Genomic DNA, 22,413 nt, shown 5'->3' with positions numbered 1-22,413 from the left:
TAGCCTTGGTCTATAAATAGCCTGATATGACCCCTTGAGACGTACTTCATGAGGTTCCTTTCTTTTTATCCTGGCGATGGTGCTTCAGCTGCGGTGTCTCTATTGAGGCTGCCTTCCTGTCAAGCGGGCTCTGAGGGAGATTGTCGGACTGCTGGGGTCACAGCTGAAGGTTGCTGAAGATTGGGGAAGAATTGCTGAAGGTCGAACGGATCGGAAGATACCGCTCGTTCTGCCATCGCCCTGGTGTATGTTCTGAGACAGTTTTCCGGTTGAAATCTGTATCAGAATATACACCAAGGGCAATGGCGATGGAGAGCTGCTTTTCTGCAGGTGAGGTCCACCGTGGGAGGGCGTTTGGAGCTGACAACTTCTTCGTAGGAAAGCAGAGACCGTTGCGGGCTCGGGCTACCTTGTAGCTTATGTAGGCGTTTTTCCTTTACATTGTAGCTTGGTAGATCGTTTGATTGTTGGTCGCAAATGGTCCGTCCTTAATGCTTTCCTCAGTTAAGCAGTAGGTTGCGAATAACACCTAAGCGCTTTAGCTACCTTGCTGACGAGCCTGAAGTGCTGATTTTCAATGTATCCAGGAGCTTTTTATGATCGGATTAAGTCGAGAGATCAGTCGCTCGTAGGTCGCGTTTGTTGCGTATAACTGCTTCCCAAGCCAGGATAATAAGAATAACCAAATCGGTCATCGTCTCTGCCCAGAATTTAGTTAAGATGAATGTCCGGATAGGTCGCGGAATGTCTTTAGCTAATTTTCCGCATAGTATATAGGGGAATAGCTTCGCGTTAAATTGAAGATCTTGCCAAGATATAAGTCCAGGTAGGTCGCATAGCGACCTCAGCTAACATACCAGGGCACTTCCGTAAATTCGCGTAGAAATTGAAAAATCCGGCCAAGATATATGTCAAGGTAGGTCGCATAGCGACCTTAGCTAACATACCATGGCGCTGCTTGTAAATTTGCGTAGAATTTGAAAATCCGGCCAATATATATGTCCAGGTAGGTCGCATAGCGACCTCAGCTAACATACCATGGCGCTGCTTGTAGTTGGCTCGGGAGGGGACACCCAGGTAGACCGCAGACCATGATTTTTATTCAAGATGAAAGGGGGTCTCAGCTAGTGATCCCTTTGCCCGAGGTGGAAGTGGTTGCCCAGGTAGGCGCCAAACCGTGACATTGGGTCAAGATGAATGGGCCTCAGCTAGCGAACCATGACCTGGGGGAGGACCAAGAGGAATGCTCAGATAAGCCACAAACCATAGCCCGTCGACTAAGATGAATGGGCCCCAGCTCGCAAACCATGGTTTTTTACCCCTCCCCAAAAAATGTTAAAGTGCTGTAGTGGAGGATAGGTAACAAAGTTCGACAAAATTGATCAGCCAGAAATTTATTAATCTCAATCGAGCTTAAAAAATCTTAACATGAACATAAGAATGGAAACACTTTTACTGATGGTAGGGGCGGAGGTGCTCCGCGTTCCAGGCTCGCGGGAGGACAGCTCCATCCATGTTGGCCAGATGGTATGCCCCGTTTCCCAAGTCCTCGTGGATAACAAAAGGTCCTTCCCAGTTCGGGCCTAGTGTGCCGTCACTGGCTTTTCGAGCGCCAATGAGTACTAGGCGTAGCACGCGGTCTCAGAGCTTGTACCGTCTGACCCGAACTTTTCTGTTGTAGTAACGCGTTACCCTTTGCTGGTAGATGGTGATCCGTAGGCGAGCTGTGTCTCTAGCCTCCTCAAGTAGATCTAGATTCGCGGCTAGGAGTTCGCCATTTCCATCTGGGTTAAAGGTGGCTCTTCGCTGACTGGTCACCTTGTGTTCAGCTAGGATCATCGCCTCGGACCCATAGACCAACGAGAAAGGAGTCTCAGGTGTGCTAGTTCGAGCTGTCGTCCGATACGCCCAAAGCACCGTTTGTAGTTCGTCCACCCAAGGGCCCTTCTTGTCTTCCAGCTTCGTCTTCAGGGCGTGCTTGATTATCTTGTTGACTGCTTCGACCTGCCCATTGGCCTGGGGGTGGTCTACGGCCGTGAAGCTCTTTTGGATTCCCAATGATTCGCAGAATTGGATGAATTGCTCGCTGGTGAATTGAGTTCCGTTGTCTGTGACTATCTGCTGTGGGACCCCAAACCTGCAAATGATATTATTCCAGACAAATTTTTGTACCTTGGAGCTGGAGATTTCAGCGAGCTCTTTCGCTTCGGCCCATTTGGTGAAGTAATCAACTGCCACGATGGCATGCTTGCAATTGCCACGAGCTGTTGGGAGCGGCCCAATCAGGTCCATACCCCAGACAACAAACGGCCATGAGCTGTTCATCTGTTGAAGGTAGGCCGGTGGAGCCCGCGGGATATTAGCGAACCGTTGGCACTTGTCACACTTTTTCACCAAGTTGATCGCGTCTTGTTTCATCATAGGCCAATAGAATCCCTGCCGAAGGGCCTTCTGGGCTAGTGATAGAGCCCCGGCGTGGTTGCCGCAATGCCCAGCATGTATTTCTTCCAGCACGGTCTGACAGTCAGAGCCCTCAATACACCTTAACAATGGAGCTGTGAATCCTCGCTTATACAATACCTCATCGTAGATACAGTAGCGAACGGCTCGAGCTCGCAGTCTGCGCGCTTCTAGCTTATCTGTCGATAGCTTTCCTTCCCGTAGGTATGCCAGAATGGGGCTCATCCATGAGCCCTGGGATGCGTGAACCACCATCGTCTCGGCCGGTTGCTCCATGCTAGGGACGGCTAAAAACTCCACCGGTATAGCCCCTAGAAACTCTGTATCTCGCGCAGTAGCTAGCCGAGCCAGTGCATCTGCATGGGAATTCTGAGAGCGTGGAATTTGGCGTACCTCAAACCGTTGGAAAGGAACTAGAAATTCGCGTACTTTGAGCAGGTATGCTGCCATCTTCACCCCCTTCGCCTGATATTCCCCGCGTATTTGGTTGACAACGAGCTGGGAATCGCTGAAAATTATCAGTGCTTCACCTCGCACCTCCTTTGCCAAGCGCAGCCCTGCGAGCAACGCCTCGTACTCGGCCTCGTTATTGGTAGCTCGAAAATCGAATCGCAGGGCGCATAGTATTATGTGGCCCTCCGGGCTTATTAGCATAACTCGTGCCCCAGCTCCTTGCTCGCTCGACGACCCGTCAACGTACAACTCCCAGGACGGTCCTTCCGAGGTCTCTCCTTCTACTTGGGTCGTTTCAGTGAATTCAGCGATAAAATCCGCCAGTGCCTGCCCCTTGATTGCCACTCTTGGTTTGTATTCCAAGTCGAACTGAGCGAGCTCAATTGCCCATTTCAGCAGGCGGCCCGATGTGTCTGGCTTCTGCAAAATCTGCCTCAAGGGGTACTTAGTTAGAACATCGATCTGATGGGCCTGGAAATAAGGACGTAATTTCCTCGATGCTATGACCAAGCAGTATGCGAGCTTCTCCATCGATGTGTACCTCGTTTCTGCGTCCACCAACCTCTTGCTAATATAATAAACAGGGTATTGCACCCCTTCTTCCTCCCGAACCAAGGCTGCGCTGAGAGCATGCGCCGACACTCCTAGGTAGATCACCAGTTTTTCCCCATCTCGGGGTTTTGAAAGTAGCGGAGCTTGCCCCATATACTCCTTCAACTGCTGGAAGGCGAGCTCGCACTCCTCACTCCAACTGAAACCTTGGGCTTTTCGTAACGTATTGAAGAAAGGGATGCACTTGTCGGTTGCCTTGGCGATAAATCGGCTTAGTGCAGCGACCTGGCCGGTTAGGCTCTGCACGTCCTTCATTCTTACAGGCGACCTCATATCCAAAAGGGCCTTTATTTTTTCTGGATTGGCCTCGATACCTCTGCTGTTGACCATGAATCCCAAGAACCTCCCGGAAGCCACCCCAAATGCACATTTTAGTGGGTTCAGCTTCATATTGTAGCTCCTGAGGATCTTGAATTTTTCTCCCAAATTACGAGCATGATCTGCGACCTGCTCAGACTTAACCAGCATATCGTCAACGTATACCTCCATTGTTTTCCCAATCTGCGCTTCGAACATCATGTTCACAAGTCTCTGGTAGGTCGCCCCAGCATTCTTCAACCCGAACGGCATGACCTTATAACAGTATAGCCCGCGATCGGTGATAAACGACGTGTGTTCCTCCTCGTTAGGATTCATGGGGATCTGGTTGTATCCCGAGTAGGCGTCCATGAAATTGAGGAGCTGATGCCCCGCTGTTGCATCCACGAGCTGGTTAATTCTTGGGAGGGGGAAACTGTCCTTCGGGCAGGCTTTATTTAAGTTGGTGAAGTCGACGCAGGTCCTCCACTTCCCGTTCTTCTTTTTTACAAGCACTGGGTTGGCTACCCAGACTGGGTAGTGAGCCTCTCTGATAAACCCATTAGCCAGGAGCTTATCCACCTCCTCTTTAAGGGCGGCGTAGCGTTCTGGAGTCATCAGTCTCCTCTTCTGGCGCACCGGCTTGTAGCTGGGGTCTATGTTGAGTCTGTGCGACATGACCTCCGGTGCTATCCCCACCATGTCTTCGTGATTCCACGCAAACACATCCAGGTTAGTCTTAAGGAATTCAATAAGTTGGCGTTTTACCTCGGGGGCCAGATTCTTCCCGAGCTTCAGGCATCTTTCAGCATCCACCTCGCTGATCGGGACCTCTTCAAGTTCTTCCACCGGGCCGGTGGCCTTGTCGCAATCCACTTCTCTAGGATCCAGGTCGTAACTCACCCCGCTCCGACTTGAAGGTCGCTGCGCTCCCTTTGTGACCACGTTTACTTTCTTTCCTCTGGTCCCCATCTTGACCGCGTCCTCGTAGCAACGTCTTGCGAGGTGCTGCTCTCCCCGCACGCATCCAGTTCCGTTGGTGGTTGGAAACTTGACGGTCAGCGCTCTGGTCGAGGTGACCATATCCAGCTCGTTCATCACCGGCCTCCCGAGCACGACGTTGTATGCTGAGGGGCAGTCAATGATCAGAAACTCCGCAAGCGCTGTGGCTTCACGACCTTCGCCCCCAATTGTGAATGGGAGCTTAACTCGTCCCATGGGGACGACTGCATCTCCCGTGAACCCGAAAAGTGGCTCTGGGGATGGGCCCAACTGTTCGGGCCCGAGTCCCATCTGGTCGAAACAGGCCCTGTACATCACGTTCACCGAGCTGCTGGTGTCCACCATTATTCTTCGCACCTCCATGTTGCCGATGTGAGCGCGAATGACGAGGGCGTCATTGTGCGGCCAGTGTATGTCCCTGGCGTCCTCCTCGGAGAAAGTGATTTCTTTCACTGCCATCCTAGCTCGCTTTGATGATCCCATCTGCTCGTTAGATCCTGCCACTAAGACATGATTAGCCTCGCGTACATACCTTTCGTGCGACCTGTTCGATGTGCCTGCGAGGTGAGGATCGCCGTGGATCGTATAGATCGTCCGAACTGCTGGTGCGCGCTCATCCTCGGGGGGCGGTCGTTGTTGATTCACCTGCTGTGGTGGCTGATTTGCAGGTCGCACCACATAGTCTCGCAGCCGGCCCCCTCGAATCAGTTCTTCAATTGCATCCTTCAAAGCGTAACATTCAGAGGTGTCGTGCCCCACCTCGTTGTGATACGCACAAAACTTCTCCCTATTTCTGAACTTGTTGGGAGTTTTTATCGGGTTTGGCCTCCCGAAATCCTCTCTCCTCCTTTCCATGGCGAAGATCCTTTCTTGAGAATCTGATAGGGCCGTATAGTTGTTGAAACGGCCTTGTCTCGGAGGTCGGTCCTCTTGTTCTTCCCGCCGAGCTCGCTTGGCTACCTGATTGTTAGACCGCTCTCCTCGGTTGTCCTTTCTGTTTCCCCCGTCGTTCCTTTTCCCGTCTCGGTTAGAGCTTCCGACTTCCTCTCTATGTCCGGCGGGCTTCTTCCCGAATGCTTCTTCCCACCGGATCTCCTTTGCAGCTCGTTCATAGAATTCTCCCAGATCCGCAACGGGGGATTTATAGATGCTCTCGTAGAGCTTCCCGTCTTTCCTGAGACTTGCCGAGATGGCGGTCAGGATACTTTCATCCGAGGGACTTTCGACGTTACTCACCTCGCGCCGGAACTTGGCGATGTAATCTTTGAGGGGCTCGCCCGACCTTTGGAAGACCGTGGCGAGGTGGCACGGCGGGGCGAGCTGCCGTCTTAGAGCTCTGTACTGCCCGAGGAACTTTCGCTGGCATTCTTCCCAACTACCAATGCTGCGAGACGGGAGGCTTCTGAGCCAGGCGCGCGGGATGTCGCCCAAGGTCGCGGGGAATACTCGGCACTTCACCATCGAGCTGGTGGTCTGCAGATCCATCTGGACATTGAATGCGTCCAGGTGGTCATAGGGGTCACTATCTCCGTTGTACTGTGGTATGCTCGGAACCTTGAATCTCCTAGGGAGAGCTTCGAGTTCAACTTCCTTTGTGAATGGCGTCCGTTCTCCGTAGCCACTATTTTGGCCACGAACTCCTTGTCGTGCCTCCAGTTCTTGCACCCTTTGGAGCAACTCCTCGACGGCGGTGTCCTGGTCCACAGACCGTTGGAGCTACGATCTCCTGCTTCCTCTCCCTGGTGAGCGACGTGACAGGAGGTCCGCATCCTTGGACCTTGAATTAGAGGAATTTACTGACCTTTCTGGCGAAGGAACTCTATCGGCTTCTCTTTCGTTTGGCGGGGGTCTTTCCTCTCGCGGGTGGCGAGGTCTTCGGGGTGACAGCGACTCTGGTTGTCTCAGGACCATTTGCAGCTGGGCTCGGGCAAGGGCCCTGACCGCATCAGCGAGCTGCCTAACAGTATTCTCCAGAGCCTCCTGACGCTGCTGCCAGGCCTGAACCGCCTCTACTCCGACGGTTGGGGCGACAGGTTGGGCCGGAGCTCGTGGGGGCATTCCGGTAGTGACTCTGGTAGCCAGTGGAACCAGGGTTTCCGTCGCGGGGGCGACGGATCCCATGACAAGTGGATCATCGTGCGGTTGGTTGTGATGATTTTCAGGCAAATCGGCGATTGCGTCAGAGCTTCGTGCATTCCTTCCTCTTGCCATTGCTATCGATCAGTGCGGGCCCTCCTTCTAGCGCCAAAGATGTTGACGTACGGAAACAGTCAACCGGAGTTCGAGAGCCCACAATGTGATAACGGGTACCAAAAAGGCAAGGAATAGAAGACTGAAGCAGATAAGAAACACACACAGGACTTTTACGTGGTTCGGCCAGAATGATGCCTAGTCCACGACCGTTCTCTGGCTATTCTAGCAGAGTAACAGTATGTATTTTCTGATCATTCCCCTCTTTACAATGGCGTCCCCTCTTCTATATATAGAGTAGGGTAGCTTACAATGCGAATCAGTCCTAAGTATGGAAGAAGTCTATTCCGTTGATGGCGCTTTCCTTATTGGTTTCGGATTATCAAGGATAGGTCCCTTGTCTTCAGGGATTCGGATTGCTTCCGATATGTAAGTGTCTATCGCTTCCGATTATCTCGCGATCTTCCAGCCGTCTGATCTAGGCGTATCTCTCGGCGAGCTGAGGTCGTGATGTTTGGAGTTCGTCTGAGCGAGCTCGCTTAAAGCGAGCTCGCTGGCATGAGCGATCTGGCTTCTAGTCCCGAAGGAATGGGACTCCGCACTGATGGCTTTCGGTCTTCGGGTCTGGCGAGCTTCTGTGGAGTTTGGGCCGCTCTGCTGGGCCTTAGGTGATTCGGGTCGTTCTGTTGGGCCGGGCCCAGCCCGTCAATTGATTTCCGGAGATCGCATATAACACATCTATTTCAATCTTAATGAAATGCTTTCAATAAATTGAAAATTTGTATAATTTTGGAAAAAACAAAATTGTTTTAATTGTGTTGGGCTTGGGCTCCATCCATTAGTTTAACTAACAAGGCTCAACAGGCCTTGGATTAACTAATGTATGTCAAACATACACTAGCAGCCCAATAATAAAAAATAACCCAACTAACGGCCCTGGCCTAATTTTAATCACGGCCCATAAGTGTCATACACTCATGGATCGGATAAAAATAATTAAAAATAGCCAAACAATTTGGTCGGGCCCCACCTGAGGGTACGGAACGCACTGGGCCACTGAAGAGTCAGCCCGGGTGCTTCACGGGGACCCCGAAAAAGGGTCAAACCCAAGCCCGAGGGAGCGAGAGGGGCCGGGAGGTGGCTAGACAGCCTAAAAAGTGAACTGGGCGCGGCTGGGCCGCATGGGGCGCGGTTGGGCGAGTGGCAAGGCCCGCTAGGGGGCGAGCGCGGCCCACAAGGGTCGTCCGCGGGCGCGCAGGTCGCACCCGCGGGCCGCGGGTCGCGCCTGCGCCCAGTCGCCCCATGCGTGCGAGCGCGAGCCTGCCTGGCCGCGCCAGCACACGCGCGGCCGCGCCTGGCAGCGCCCCAGCGCGCGCGGCAGCGCCTAGCCGGGCCATGCGCGCCCCCAGGCGGCTCCAAGCCGTGCCCAGCACGCGCGGCCCCGCTCAGCTGGGTCTTTCGACACCCCGGTGCATCCGTATGCACCCCGAACCCTGATTTTCGCCTTTTCGTGTCATACATGATCTTTTTCCCTTTCACCAAAAATGTTTTGCAATCCAAAAAAATACAAACACAACAATTATTTAATTATTTCATAAATAAGAACATAACCAAATCAGCACGTAAGAAATTGAAATATTTCGACGATGGCTCTGATACCACTGAAAGTCTAGCAAGATCGCTACGGGGCAAATAGAGTAGTTCAAAATTTTTGAACTTACCCCGATCCCGGCGATTTGATCAACGTCGAAATTAAATCATTCACAAACAAGTAAATAAATCTAACCTTTAGATTATCGAGTCGTTCGCGGATTCGTGCCGTCCAAGCGTTCGACCTCTAACTCGTGATACGCGACACACGTTCATTGGCAAGGAGAGCGGAATAGGAGTGCTAGCTTCTTCTCCTTTGCGCGGCTTGTGTATGGACGGTAAAAGAACGCCCTCGTTTCGTATTGATGCTAAAAGAAAACAAAGAAGAGTGAGCGGTAATACGTTTTTCAACTCTTGAAAAACGACACCAAAAATCCCTTAATTTTGGGCAACCCATAAAGGGATATTTATAAGGAAATATCCTAAGGTTTCTTAAACCCTAATGGATTGGGCTAAACCATTAATTCTAATTTAATTGGAATCTTAAGTGGGCTTATTGTAGTCCAACTAGAAATATAATTAAATGGCCCAATCCTTTTATAGGTTAAATAAAATATTATGGCCCAAATCTAATTCAAGCCCAAATATATTTTATTTAATATTTGGCACAAATCTAATTTAGTCCAAATATATTTTATTTAATATTTGGCCCAAATCTAATTTAGTCCAAATATAATATTTATTTTAATATTTGACCCAATCTAATTTAGTCCAAATATAATATTTAATTTAATATTTATCCTAAATCTAATTTAGTCCAAATATTAACTTAAGCCCAAATATATTTTATTTCCTATTTGCCACTCCAACAAATAGAAAATTATTAAATTAGAAACTCCTTCCTAATTTAATCAATGCCATTTTAGGAAACTCTTTCCATTATGACGACCCCTCGCCATATCGACGTCATTACGTCTATTTGTTCTTTTTCCGTGAGAACCTATGACGGCACAACTTCTTGCCGAAGTGTCCCACTTAACCATACGTCTACTCTCCTAGTTTAAGCCAGGAACCGTGCCTATTGCGTATGACTCATTAGACTTCCGAATATATTGGCAATGTGCCGGTACAAACACATAAGACAAGATTGGCCTCTAGCAAGGCATCATGCCTACCCAATTATTCAGAAGGATTCATAATCCGCAAATAACCTTTCACGAGAATGGTTACCGTGTAATTCGATCCTCTCGTCAATGTATCTTATGTGATCTCAAGTATGGCGATGTGTTGCTTGATAACAATCACATGAGTTTTCTTCGGTCTTCCGGATATCTTCACTTAATAGAAAGTAAATCAATAACTCCTTATTGATCTCTTTCACCATGGCCATGGATTTAAAGTGAATATCCACCAAATGCGCCTTAGATACATCATCCTCTATCAAGGGATAGACAAGTCCCATCTTGGCTATGCACCCCATAAGCCTCACGATATACCCAACGATCGCCCACATACAGCCTTTGTCTAGGCCCATCGAAACGATGTCAAAGCATACCGGTCTTCTTATGAGATGACCGTCACAACCTCAGGTCCAAGAATTAGTTACACCCATCTCGTATGAGAATACCATCAACATATAACCAAAATGGATTCTCATAGCGAGTCATGTCCAGTGACACGTTCTCCAACATTGGTCACCTATGTACTTGTCTAGGCATCCCCATGCCTATGGGTGTGAGACCCCCATTGCTATCACATAGCAAAAACATAGCACATACAAGTCTTTCCGCAATTGTTAATGTCCATTCTTGACATTGCTACAACTTGGGACGTTTAATGATGTCTAGAAACTGTGATGCATCATCTCACATCTTTATAAATTAATCATAGTATACATCATATGGACTTCTATCTAGTTTCATTCGATTATTACAATAATAACAAGAAACTAATAGAATGACTTCTTGTGAATTTGAACAACTCTTTATTCAAATAATAAACATGATTATAATTGTCAGTGTACAACATGCCCAATCTGATTGGGTCTAGAGAACCTACACTAACAGGCTCGAGCCCCGCCATTCAGCATTCTCGAACCTCGTGAGTCGGGGATGCTGGCCATCCCCAAATCGCAGGGTTTGGGGATATTGGGCATCCCCAAACCTGCGATTTTGGGGTGTCGTCTTGGGCAGCTATGGCCGCGGGCAGCCATGACCATCCCTTTTCTTGCATATATATATATATATATATATGTATAAGGGTGTGGAGTTTGTCGCATTCCTATCTGTTGAAATCTCTGTTTTGTATTTATTAAGGAAAAAAACTTTTCCAAACTCACGACAGTTTGTATATTTCTTTAAGGTGTGGTGAGGTTTTAGTAACATTCATCTTTCTTGATAGCCGAGCTCTGTGTTGGCATATGATGTTGTTTAGTCTAATTCAATTACTTTCATAAATTATAAGTTTGAAGTATGAAATTGCTATAAGGATTTTGAGGATGATTTACTTATTATAGGGTTAAAGAGAAGCCAACTGTTTTGAAAGTCAACTCATTCAAGATACATTTTCTTAACTGTTACCGTTGATTAGTAATTTTTGAATACATAGCCTTTATTTATAATCCTTTCCCATGCTTCAGCATCTTCCATTACAATCATCAACTTTTCTTATGGTATTATATATATACATAACCTTTATTTATAATCCTTTCCCATTCTTCTGCATCTTCCATTACAATCATAAACTTTTCTTATGGTATTATTCTCACAGGGAAGATACACATTTTTTAAGTTTCCCAGTGGAAAGAACTCAAGGGGTTCTTTTGGTCTTCATATTTATTTCTATCATTTTATACAAGAACTTGGATTTCTAATACTCTAAACATGTTGATATGTAGCTTTTTCTTTGGGGAATTTCTACCTGTAAAGCACCCTGCGTCTCATGAAATCCTAGACCCTGAGCATAGGGTTTTTCAACATTTCATTGCCACATCCATTAACATTGGGAGTGGTTCCTATCATGTTTTACCTTAGATGATTTAATTTTTATTTGGTGTACAATATTTAATGTTCCTTTCAATCTTCCAGCCTTTATTTTCAATAGAATGTACCAAATAACTTTCAATAAGTCTTCAAGGAAATTGCCTTTTGGCATGATAATTACACTCATCTTGAGTAAAACTCAATGATCCCTTCAAAATGAAAGATTTATTCCTCATTCTCCATTCGACACCTACTCAAAACAAATTGATTAGAGGCAAATCCATCACAACTTGCTCATCCAAACAATCCATCCATATCATATCAAGGAGGTCCATATTTCCAACCAACATCCTTGAGTCAATCTCTTCCTACTACAACTCAGGAGGTTCCAATCAATTCATCATAAGCTGCTTTAAATCAATATGGACTCCAACTTTAAATCAATTCATCATAAGCAGCTTTAGGGTTCCAGCGGCGATCGGGGAATCCAATTTTTTTTTAAAATTTTTAATTTTTTAAAATTTATTTTTTTAAAAGCATTTAATACTTAGTTTTTAAGTATTCTAAATATCAATAGTGTAAGTTTTTAAATTTTTTTGAAATATCTTGTAAGTTTTGAAATCTTATGTAAGTTTTTAAAAAAAAAACATCAATAGTGTAAGTTTTAATGTATAAGAATTTGACATTTAGAATTTAACATGGATGATTCAATTCTAAAAGAAACAAAAATCTCTTTTTAAAAATCATTGATGATTAAATATTATTTTTAGTATAAAACTTTATTCAAATAATGATATCAAAGTAGGAAGCTTAATTTGAAATTTAATATTTTTATCTTTAGGTGTTGAATCTTTGATATTTTTAATTTTTTTAAATTTAATTTTTAAAGCATTTAATACTTAATTTTTAAGTATTCTAAATATCCAGAGTATAAGTTTTTGAAATTTTTTGAAATATCATGTAAGTTTTAATACCTAATTTTTGAAATTTTTTAAATAAAAAGTTTTAGTGTTATGCCCCACAATCCAATTATATTTATTGTAAAGGATCGTATTTTTTATTGTGATTTTTTTTATTCAATCAATTATTATTACAAAGGCATATGTTTTATTTGTTATTAATGATTTTCGTCATAATTTATTGCAATCTACACTTAACAAAATCCATAGATCAAATGGATATGGTTGTACCTAGAGATGACAATCATGAAACATATTCTTTATAAGTCTTGATCTTAAATGTTCCTAGTCATAGAGTTATTAGGAATGGACAATAATAACTCGGATAGACTAGCACATATGATGCATGCTCAATCAGGAGAATGTCTTGTTTCATGGACATTGGTGTGAGGATACTAGTGCATATGTGTGGGTGTTTATTAGAAGAATAAGTACATTGAACTGACCAGTTACAAAATTCCTAATGGTTATTGTTCAATGTCGAATTGGAATTCTTGTGTTGCAATTGTGCAGACTAGTCCTTAGACTTAAGACATCATGATAGTTTTATATTTGACTGATTATGCCTTGGTGCTATTTGGATTCTAAAGGAATCGTTAACAACCTGTCACTAAGCATGGCCTTGCCACATCTGAAGGCTTATAAGTGTCAATAAAGGATTCATCACTTATCGTACAAATAAGATGATGTCCTATGTATTCCAATAATTTCATGACTATGGAAATCCTTAGCCAAGTTGAGGTAGAAATCAAAAGGTATTTTGATGAAAACCTATCAAGTCATAAATTTGGAATGGAAACATGGTTATTGAATAGTTAGGATTTGACATAAAACCATACCTTAAATTCAATCAGGTCATTTGTGACGCCCTGCTCCTACTTATAGGTGTAATACCTTGTTTCGGCATAAGGTTGCCACGTAATTTAAGTGAGATTAAAATACAAAAATTGACTTGATAGTAAAAATAAGTCATCGAATCAATCGTAGGGAGTGCCCTAGAACCTTGATGTCTAAGGAAAATGATGTGGTGCTGATGAGCGTTCTGAGATAGGATTTATGGTATTAAAAGAAATGGGAATCGAGACTATTTTTGATACAATTGTGATTCAGGCTAAAAAATCCAATTATCGTAGGGGACTTTTGAAAAGTCAACCAAATCCTAAAGGGGCTCTGGTTTGCGTAAGGATTAACCCTGAAATGGTTTCGTGATGAAACATGGGTCCCGTGAGGACGCGGGGACGAAATCGACCTTATCAAGTAACCTTAGATTATTAATTTTGAGTTTCTGATAGTTTAATCCAAATAAAATTTATATTTGAGGGTGTAATTTCATTTAATCAATCTCTTAAGTTAATTAAGAAAATTTAGAAGTTGTTATGCCGTGTAAAAAAGGAGGAATAAAAAAAATTAATTAATTTAAAAAGAAAAGGGAGAATTAAAGAAGCTGGCGGCAATTGCCGCCAGCTGGCAAGGTGCAGCCGCGAGGTGCAACCTCGCGGCTGCACGCCGCGAGGCGCAGCAGCCTCGCGGCTGCACCCCGGGAGGCGCTGCAGCCTCGCGGCCGCATGCCGCGAGGCTGCTCCTCGCGGCGTGCAGCCGCGAGGAGAAGCTACCTCGCGGCAGTGTTAGCCGCAAGGCACACTACTGCAAGGCCCAGTTGTCGCAAGGTCGCATCGAAGCAACCTCCCCTACCTTTTTGGCTTGGCTCTGACCCATTCAGCAACCGCCACGTGTCGACACTAGCCATCCTTGAGAATCGTGCCCTATAAATACCCAGCTACAGGACATTAATGGGGACCTCCAACTTCGATAAATCTTATCACTTTGAATATACTTTGACTATTTTTTCGTGAATATTCATCGGGATTCGGGACTGACTTTGGCATCGGAGGGCCTTCACGGGGAAGATTCCCGCGAGCCTTCTAACCTATTTTCTCAGCATTAACAGGGCCGAATCCTTGTGGCGAACCTAGCGGCGAAGCTTATGGCAAAGCTCGTGGCGAAGCTAGTGGTGAACCTCGTGGCGAAGCTAGCGGCAAAGCTTGTGGCGAAGCTAGTGGCAAAGCTTGTGGCGAAGCTAGCGGCGAAGCCTTGTGGTGAAGCCTAGTGGCAAAGCTACTGGCAAGACCTTGTGGCAAAGCTAGTGGCAAGACCTTGTGGCGAAGCTAGCGACAAAGCTTGTGGCGAACCTTGTGGCGAAGCTAGTGGCAAAGCTAGCGGTAAGACCTTGTGGTGAAGCTTGTTGCAAAGCTCGTGGCGAAGCTTGTGGCGAACCTCGAATAGATCATTCTTACATTCGAATATGCAAGATATCAGGTATGTATTCGGATAAGCTTGGCCTAATTTGAATAAGAAGTAACAAAAATCAAGATCTCCAGGTAAGATTGTGCATATTCGAATACTTCCCAAGTCATTCGAATGAGTCGAGCATTGGAAGAAATTCGGATAAGCACATCGTTTGAAAGCAGTGAAGATATATCCGAATAAAGTCCAAGTCATTCGAATGTAATTGAAAAAGAAAGGAAATCTATTCGAATGAAGGCTGAGTAATTCGAATAAGAAGCAACTCAAGTAATTCTAGATTCGAATACTTCCCAAGTCATCCGAATGCAATGAAGAAGTCAAGAGAAAAATTAGAAATTCATTCGAATAAAAGTACTGTTGCATTCGAATGACTGAGAAATTCGCCGTGTAAGGAACAATAAAGCGTGAAATTCATTCGAATAGGATTAAAATTCATTCGAATGACCCGAGCAGCCAAAAGAAACTCAGTGCACATTCGAATATCTCTGCTAACATATTCGAATGAGCATTCGAACAAAAATCTGACATGCGCAAATAAACGCGATGGCTCTGAGGTAAATTCAACAACTTTTTGAACAACTTTTCAACAAGCGGTCCCCACTTCCATGCGCCGTAAGCTTAAAAAGGAACCAACATTCTTTGGAATCAGAGGTTGGTGAGAGCAGAGGATACTAAGAAAAACAACAAAAAAAAGACAAAGATCATTGGAAAGTGGAGAGTTTTTCTCTTTTGTCTGTTTCTCTCATTTTTGTTCTTGTCTGTATTTCTTTTTTTTGCGAATAGCACTTTAGTTACTCTAGTTGTTCTTGCTAGTTCTGAGCTTTGTATTACAAGTCCATCTTAATTTCTGTTTCAAGTTGTAGGTCGTTTCAGTAATTAATACAGCAGTAGTTTATTCAATTCTTATCGTTTGTCTCAATTTATTTTCTTTGCGAATCTCGTATTCATCCGTTGAGATTAGTTTTAGTTATACACTTCCTATGAAGATGTGTGGCTAATTCGATTCTTGGGTTAAGGCAAAGACGGTGCCCAAAGCCACTGATGAATCAATATAGCAGAACTCCATATATCAAAGTAACCAAAGCAAAAGTAGTTTGGGAAATGTTATTAACCAAAACCTCAGGCTTGGATTGGTTCGTACGCCTAACTTAGAGTTCCCATGCCATGTATGGGGGCTGCTTGACCTGGAAACGTTCTCATACCCAAGCTGGCCAGCGATTGTCGAACCGCTCCAGAATTAGAGATCTATGAATCTCTTCTCTAGTTTGCAGCAAAGTGCACCCTAGGTCATCTCTCACAAGGAGCCTCACCTTCTTCTACCAACAAGGAGAACCAATACAAATAACAGTTTGTTTGGGGGGGGTTTTGACAGAAAACTAATTAACAAAACAGAAAGATAAAGATGATGAAAAATCAGTAAAAGATATGCAACCGGCTGTGTATTTGTCTCCTATGTGGAATCTTCCTTGTCCAACCTATATGTCTTGTCTTGCTAGATGTTTTGATCTCCGGAAAACAAACTCAAAGCATCCCCAACAACCGTCCAAGGATTAGAATGATTGGAAATAACAAAATGAATGCAGAAATCTCTTGCAAACAAAATGCAACCATTCACTCTCTATTCAACCTATCCAGACCTATGCCAGAACAACCGTTCAAGCACACAATATTCATTCCCGAGATGTTATACCAACCGGCTATAACATTCTGTTCTCTTAAGCATTTAACAGAAAATGAAACCATGCAAGTTCACACAAACCTGCCATGAATTCCATGCATTCACAAATCTGCTCAAACTAAACCAAATAGAAATGAATAAGAAACAAACAACAAACCAGATTCTTGTAGCTCATCCGGGACTCAAATTCCACATGGATTCAAGACACACAACCGGTTACAAATGCTCTAGCCTATCATTATAGCAAGGAAAACAAAATGGAGCAAAAGATGTAGAAAACAGAAAAATGCTACAACAACAAAAACGGGTAGAATCCTCTCTATTTTCTCCTCTCTTTCTATCTCATGATATTCTGAAAATTAATGCTAAGAGGCCTTAAATACATGGCCAAGAAAGGAAAGGCTAGGGAGGCTAGGGTTGGGCCTAGCCCAACAGAAAACAAGTGAGCCCAAAACAGCACAATGAGTAGCCCAAGTTTGCTCCTTGAAAGTAAGCCCAAGTTTGCTCCTTGAAAGTAAGCCCAAGCTCCTTTAGTGAGCCACTTCTCTAGCCCATCCAATATTCCCTAAAGCCTGGATCCATAGAGGTAAGATAGAAAATAGTGTAAGGACAATTTGAAGCATAATAAAATAGAAACAATGAAATATCAGCAAAAATTACTTCAAATGGCCTAATAAGAATGAAGTGAAATGCCAAAATATGGTATAAATATGCATGCTATCACAAGCCCCGAGCAATTATTTGTCAAAACGTTATTTATACACTGATTTATGATAGCTGCTTACCATAGAGTCTCCATGCCATGTATGGAGGTTGTTTGAACAAAGAGTTATCATCATCTCAGTAGTACATTTAATAGTTAAAAACCCGAGCTATTTGAGCTGCTAGTTACATCACAGAAAGCTATATGGAAAATCAGTTGGGTTTGGCACCAGATCTGTCTTGACCCAAGACCTCTCCATTTCCAGATTATAGTCATATCACATTTAGTTTGATCTCATTTTATTATTCCGTTAATTAAAAGAACTGGTGTGGTTATCTCCTTCCATGAGTAATCACCCTGTGAGTCGACCCGGTCTTGCCCGAAGAAATTACATATAAATTTTCTGTTACAATCACACTCGTGCACTGGCGAGTCTAAATGCCTCATCCTATCTGTGAACATAATTAGTTGCTAAATCAGCTGAATTAGTGAAAGAAAAATACAAAAAGTGATAAATGCAGGCTGAGCGATGCAGCAAATTTTGGCGCCATTGCCGGGGAGATTAAGGTAAGCCAAATAATCATCCCTAGTCCTTTTTCTTTTACTTCTGTTCTTTAGTTTCCCTTCTCTGACAGTTTGGTCTGGTGTATGAGACTTAGATCCGGTAGAGTGGTTGAACAAGTGTTACATTCAGAAAGTACTCCATCTGATTTTGAGTTTTCATTGCCACACTCATTTATGGCTCAACCAAACAACATGTCTGAACATGGGAGTGACCATGGTGATCCTGATCCTGTTGATCAGGAATTGATTAGACCTCTTAGAGAGTACCTTCACCTTCCAAGGTAGACAACACCCTCGTGTATCATCCTTTCCATAAATCACCATAGGTTCAATTTCAAACCTGGCATAATCCAATTGTTACCCACATTTATGGTATGGATTCTGAAAATCCATATACTCATATGAAAGAATTCGAGGAAGTATGTAGCACTTGCATGGACCATACAGTAAATGAGGATGTTATAAGGTTAAAACTTTTCCCATTCTCACTGAAAGATAAAGGCAAAAATGTGGTTAGGCACTCTCCCATCTAGATCTATAGGAACTTGGAGAGAAATGCAAGCAACTTTCTTAAAAAATATTTTCCTGCCAACAGAACCCCTACTCTTCAAAGACAAATCATGAACTTTGCCTGTAAATCAAGTGAAAATTTTGCCCAAGCGTGGGAGAGATTCAAAGATCTTCTCCACACTTGTTCGCACCATGCCTTTGAGCAATGGCGAGTGGTCAGTTTCTTTTATGACTCACTCACGCCCCAATTAAAAATGTTAGTTTCTACAATGTGTAATGGAGAATTCTATGAGAAAACTCCAGAAGAAGCTTTTCACTTCTTTGACACATTGGCTGAAAATACAAGAAATTGGGAAGTTGGCCCAACATCTTCATTTGATTTAAGGGAAAATCCACAACAAAGAGGTAGATACCAATTGAATGAGAATGATGATCTAAATGCAAGACTAACTGCCTTAACAAAAAAAGTTGAAAACATGGAGCCCAAAAAGGTACAATCAGTTAAACAAGTAGAAGTGAAATGTGCTGTGTGTGAAACAATGGATCATGCAACTGAAGAATGCCCTACTCTACCTGCTTTCAAGGAGGTATTGTATGGGTAGACTAATAACAATAATTCACACAATTTTGAGGGAAGACAGAATCAAAATCAAAGTGGAACCTATTACGGGAACAATCAAAACTACAATTCATACCATCCCAATAATAGGAATCACCCCAATTTTTCATGGAGACATGATTCTGGAAGTCATTCTCAAAACTCCTTCCCTGCACATCAACAATCCTTCCAACAAAATCAAGGTTCTTCATCCAATACTTACCAACCTCCTCACAGGAGATCTTTGGAAGATACCTTGCATCAGTTCATTCAAAATCAAACAGGCATCAACAATCAGGTTGCCCATCTTACAAAGAATCAAGAGCAAACAAATAGAGCCGTGGAGGATATGAGAAGCCAGATAACAAAGTTGACCCAAACACTAAGTGTGAGAGAACCTAGAAGATTCCCTTCTCAAACCAACCCTAACCCAGTTAGGCAAACAAATCAGGTGGAATCTTCTAGTGGTGAAAGTAATGCACATGAACAAGTCTAATCTGTGACTATCCTAAGAAGTGGAAAGGTGATTGAAAAACCAAATGATCTTAGGATAAGCCAAACTGTTGGTGAGGAAGAGAAAACAGAAGGACAGGAGCCAACTTTAGAAAAAAATGAAAACAATGAAAAAGAAAAAAACAAGCAAAAACAAAAAGAAGATGGAAAAGGTAAGAACATTGAAAGAGAAAGTCAATATCATCCTAAACCTCCTTTTCCTCAAAGACTGAGTGTTACAAAAAAGGAACAACAAAATGCTGACATATATGAGGTGTTTAAACAAGTAAGGATCAATATTCCACTCTTGGATGCGATCAAACAAACACCCTCATATGCGAAATTCCTAAAAGATCTTTGCACTGTAAAGAGAAAAGTGAACATGCATGGAAAAGCATTTCTGACTAAGCAAGTGAGCTCCATTTTGCAATTTAAGACTCCTCCCAAATACAAGGACCCAGGCTGTCCAACCATCTCATGCATAATAGGAAGCCAAAAGGTTGATCAGGCACTCTCAGATTTAGGAGCAAGTGTCAACCTATTGCCTTATAGTGTCTATCAACAGTTGGGTTTGGGAGAACTTAAGCCTACCAAAGTCACTCTACAACTGGCAGACAGATCAGTCAAAGTTCCTAGGGGTATTGTGGAAGATGTCTTAGTTCAGGTGGATAAATTCTACTTCCCAGTAGACTTCATAGTTCTAGACACTCAACTCCATCATGTTCCACCACCTGTTCCTGTCATCTTGGGGAGACCATTCCTAGCAACTTCCAATGCAATCATTAACTGTAGGAATGGAGTTTTGAAACTGTCGTTTGGAAACATGACTGTGGAGATGAATATTTTCAGAATTTCCAAACAACAGAACACTGAAAGTGAGATAGAAGAGGTAGTTTGATTCAAACTCCGTCTAAAGAGTATTTTGAGAAAGAATTTGTCACTCAAACTGTGAAAGGAGATAATCATTTGGAGGATATCAGAAAGGAAAGTGAGATGCCCTTGACTCAATGGATTCCTAAGCTAGAGCCTGTAGAACCTTTGAATAAACCATCAACCTCTGTGAGTTATCCACCCATTCCTGAAAAGAAGCTACTGCCATTTGAGTTGAAGTATGCCTTTCTAGGAGAAGGAGAGACATACCCAGTAGTCATTTCTTCCAGCCTAAGTACCCAACAAGAAGTGCAGTTGATGAAAGTACTGAGAGCACACAAGAAGGCTTTAGGATGGACTATATTGACTTGCATGGAATTAGACCTCTAATTTGCACCCATAGGATCTTCTTAGAAGAAAATTCAAAACCAGTGAGGCAAATGTAGAGAAGGCTAAATCCTAATATGAAAGAAGTGGTTCGAAAAGAAGTGCTCAAACTACTGGATGCAGGTATTATTTATCCAATATCTGATTCAAAATGGGTTAGTCCAACTCAGGTCGTTCCTAAACGGTCTGGAGTCACTGTGGTGACAAATGAGAAGAATGAGTTAGTCCCGATCCGCCTCCAAACAGGTTGGCGTGTGTGCATAGACTATAGAAAACTCAACTCCATGACTAGAAAGGACCATTTTCCTCTCTCGTTTCTAGATCAAACACTTGAAAGGATAACAGGTTAAGCATTCTACTATTTTTTGGATGGATATTCAGGATATAATCAGATTGATGTAGCACTGGAAGATCAAGAGAAAACAACCTTCACCTGCCCTTTTGGGACGTCTGCATATAAACGTATGCTATTTGGGTTGTGTAATGCTCCTGCCACCTTTCAAAGGTGTATGATGAGTATCTTTAGTGAAATGGCTGAACATATTGTAGAGGTGTTTATGGATGACTTCTCTGTCTATGGAAGTAGCTTTGACTTGTGTTTAAAAAATCTGGAGAAAGTTTTGATTCGTTGTGAGGAGACTCATCTTGTGCTCAATTGGGAAAAATGCCACTTTATGGTTAACCAAGGCATTGTCTTAGGACACATAGTCTCATCTAGGGGTCTAGAAGTAGACAAGGCCAAAGTTGAAGTCATTTAGAAGCTTCTAGCCCCTAGAAATGTCAAGGACATTAGATCTTTTCTTGGTCACGTTGGCTTTTACAGGAGATTTATTGCCTCATTTAGCACAATAGCAAGACCCTTGTGTTGTCTGTTATCTTAGGACGTTCCATTCGAGTGGACCCCAAATTGTCAAAGTGCCTTTGAGAAGCTGAAACATGCACTTATCACTGCACCCATCATACAACCTCCTGACTGGACTTTACCTTTTGAACTAATGTGTGATGCGAGTGATTATGCCATAGGGGTTGTGTTAGGACAGAGCAAAGAGAAGAAGCCCCATGTCATTTATTATGCTAGCAGAACCTTAAATGAAGCCCAGAGAAATTACACTGAAAGTAAAGCAAGATCGCTACGGGGCAAGCAGCGTAGTTCAAAAATTTTGAACCTTACCCCGATCCCGGCGATTGGATCAACGTCGAAATCAAATCATTCACAAACAAATAAATAAATCTAACCTTTAGATTATCGAGTCGTTCACGGATTCGAGCCGTCCAAGCGTCCGGCCTCTAACTCGTGATACGCGGCACGCGTCCGTTGGCAAGGAGAGCGGAATAGGAGTGCTAGCTCCTTCTCCTTTGCGCGGCTTGTGTATGGACGGTAAAAGAACACCCACATTTCAAATCGATGCCAAAAGAAACGGGGAAGAGTGAACGGCAATGCGTTTTTCAACTCTTGAAAAACGACACCAAAAATCACCTCTAAAATGGGCAACCTATAAAAGGATATTTATAATGAAATATCCTAGGGTTTCTAAAACCCTAATGGATTGGGCTAACCCATTAATTCTAATTTAATTAGAATCATAAGTGGGCTTATTCTAGTCCAACTAGAAATATAATTAAATGGCCCAATCCTTTTATAGATTAAATAAAATATTATGGCCCAAATCTAATTCAAGCCCAAATATATTTTATTTAATATTTGGCCCAAATCTAATTTGGTCCAAATATAATATTTAATATTTGGCCCAAATCTAATTTGT

The 22,413-nt window shown here is 43.5% G+C and overlaps 1 protein-coding gene across 1 annotated transcript; it reads right to left on the bottom strand.

The window, feature by feature from the left end:
* Positions 1-1,641: 1,641 nt before the first annotated feature.
* Positions 1,642-7,035, bottom strand: LOC127805571 (uncharacterized). Its single transcript, XM_052342324.1, has 2 exons — positions 6,622-7,035; positions 1,642-6,519 (listed from the first exon to the last, which is right to left on the bottom strand). The coding sequence occupies exons 1-2, from the start codon at positions 7,033-7,035 to the stop codon at positions 1,642-1,644; spliced, it is 5,292 nt and encodes a 1,763-aa protein (XP_052198284.1).
* Positions 7,036-22,413: the final 15,378 nt, after the last annotated feature.

Source organism: Diospyros lotus, chromosome 7 (assembly GCF_014633365.1).
Source record: "Diospyros lotus cultivar Yz01 chromosome 7, ASM1463336v1, whole genome shotgun sequence".
NCBI lineage: Eukaryota > Viridiplantae > Streptophyta > Magnoliopsida > Ericales > Ebenaceae > Diospyros > Diospyros lotus.
The sequence above is the reverse complement of the archived record's forward strand: the minus strand, read 5'-3'. Positions and strand labels throughout refer to the sequence as shown.

What these genes read in the sequence shown, in the direction of transcription:
- LOC127805571 (XM_052342324.1), bottom strand. Translation starts at nt 7,035, where the DNA reads ATGGCAAGAGGAAGGAATGCACGAAGCTCTGACGCAATCGCCGATTTG. An exon ending in TTCCTTCGCCAGAAAGGTCA is followed by an intron (nt 6,520 to 6,621) that starts GTAAATTCCTCT and finishes TCTGTGGACCAG; the next exon opens with GACACCGCCGTCGAGGAGTT.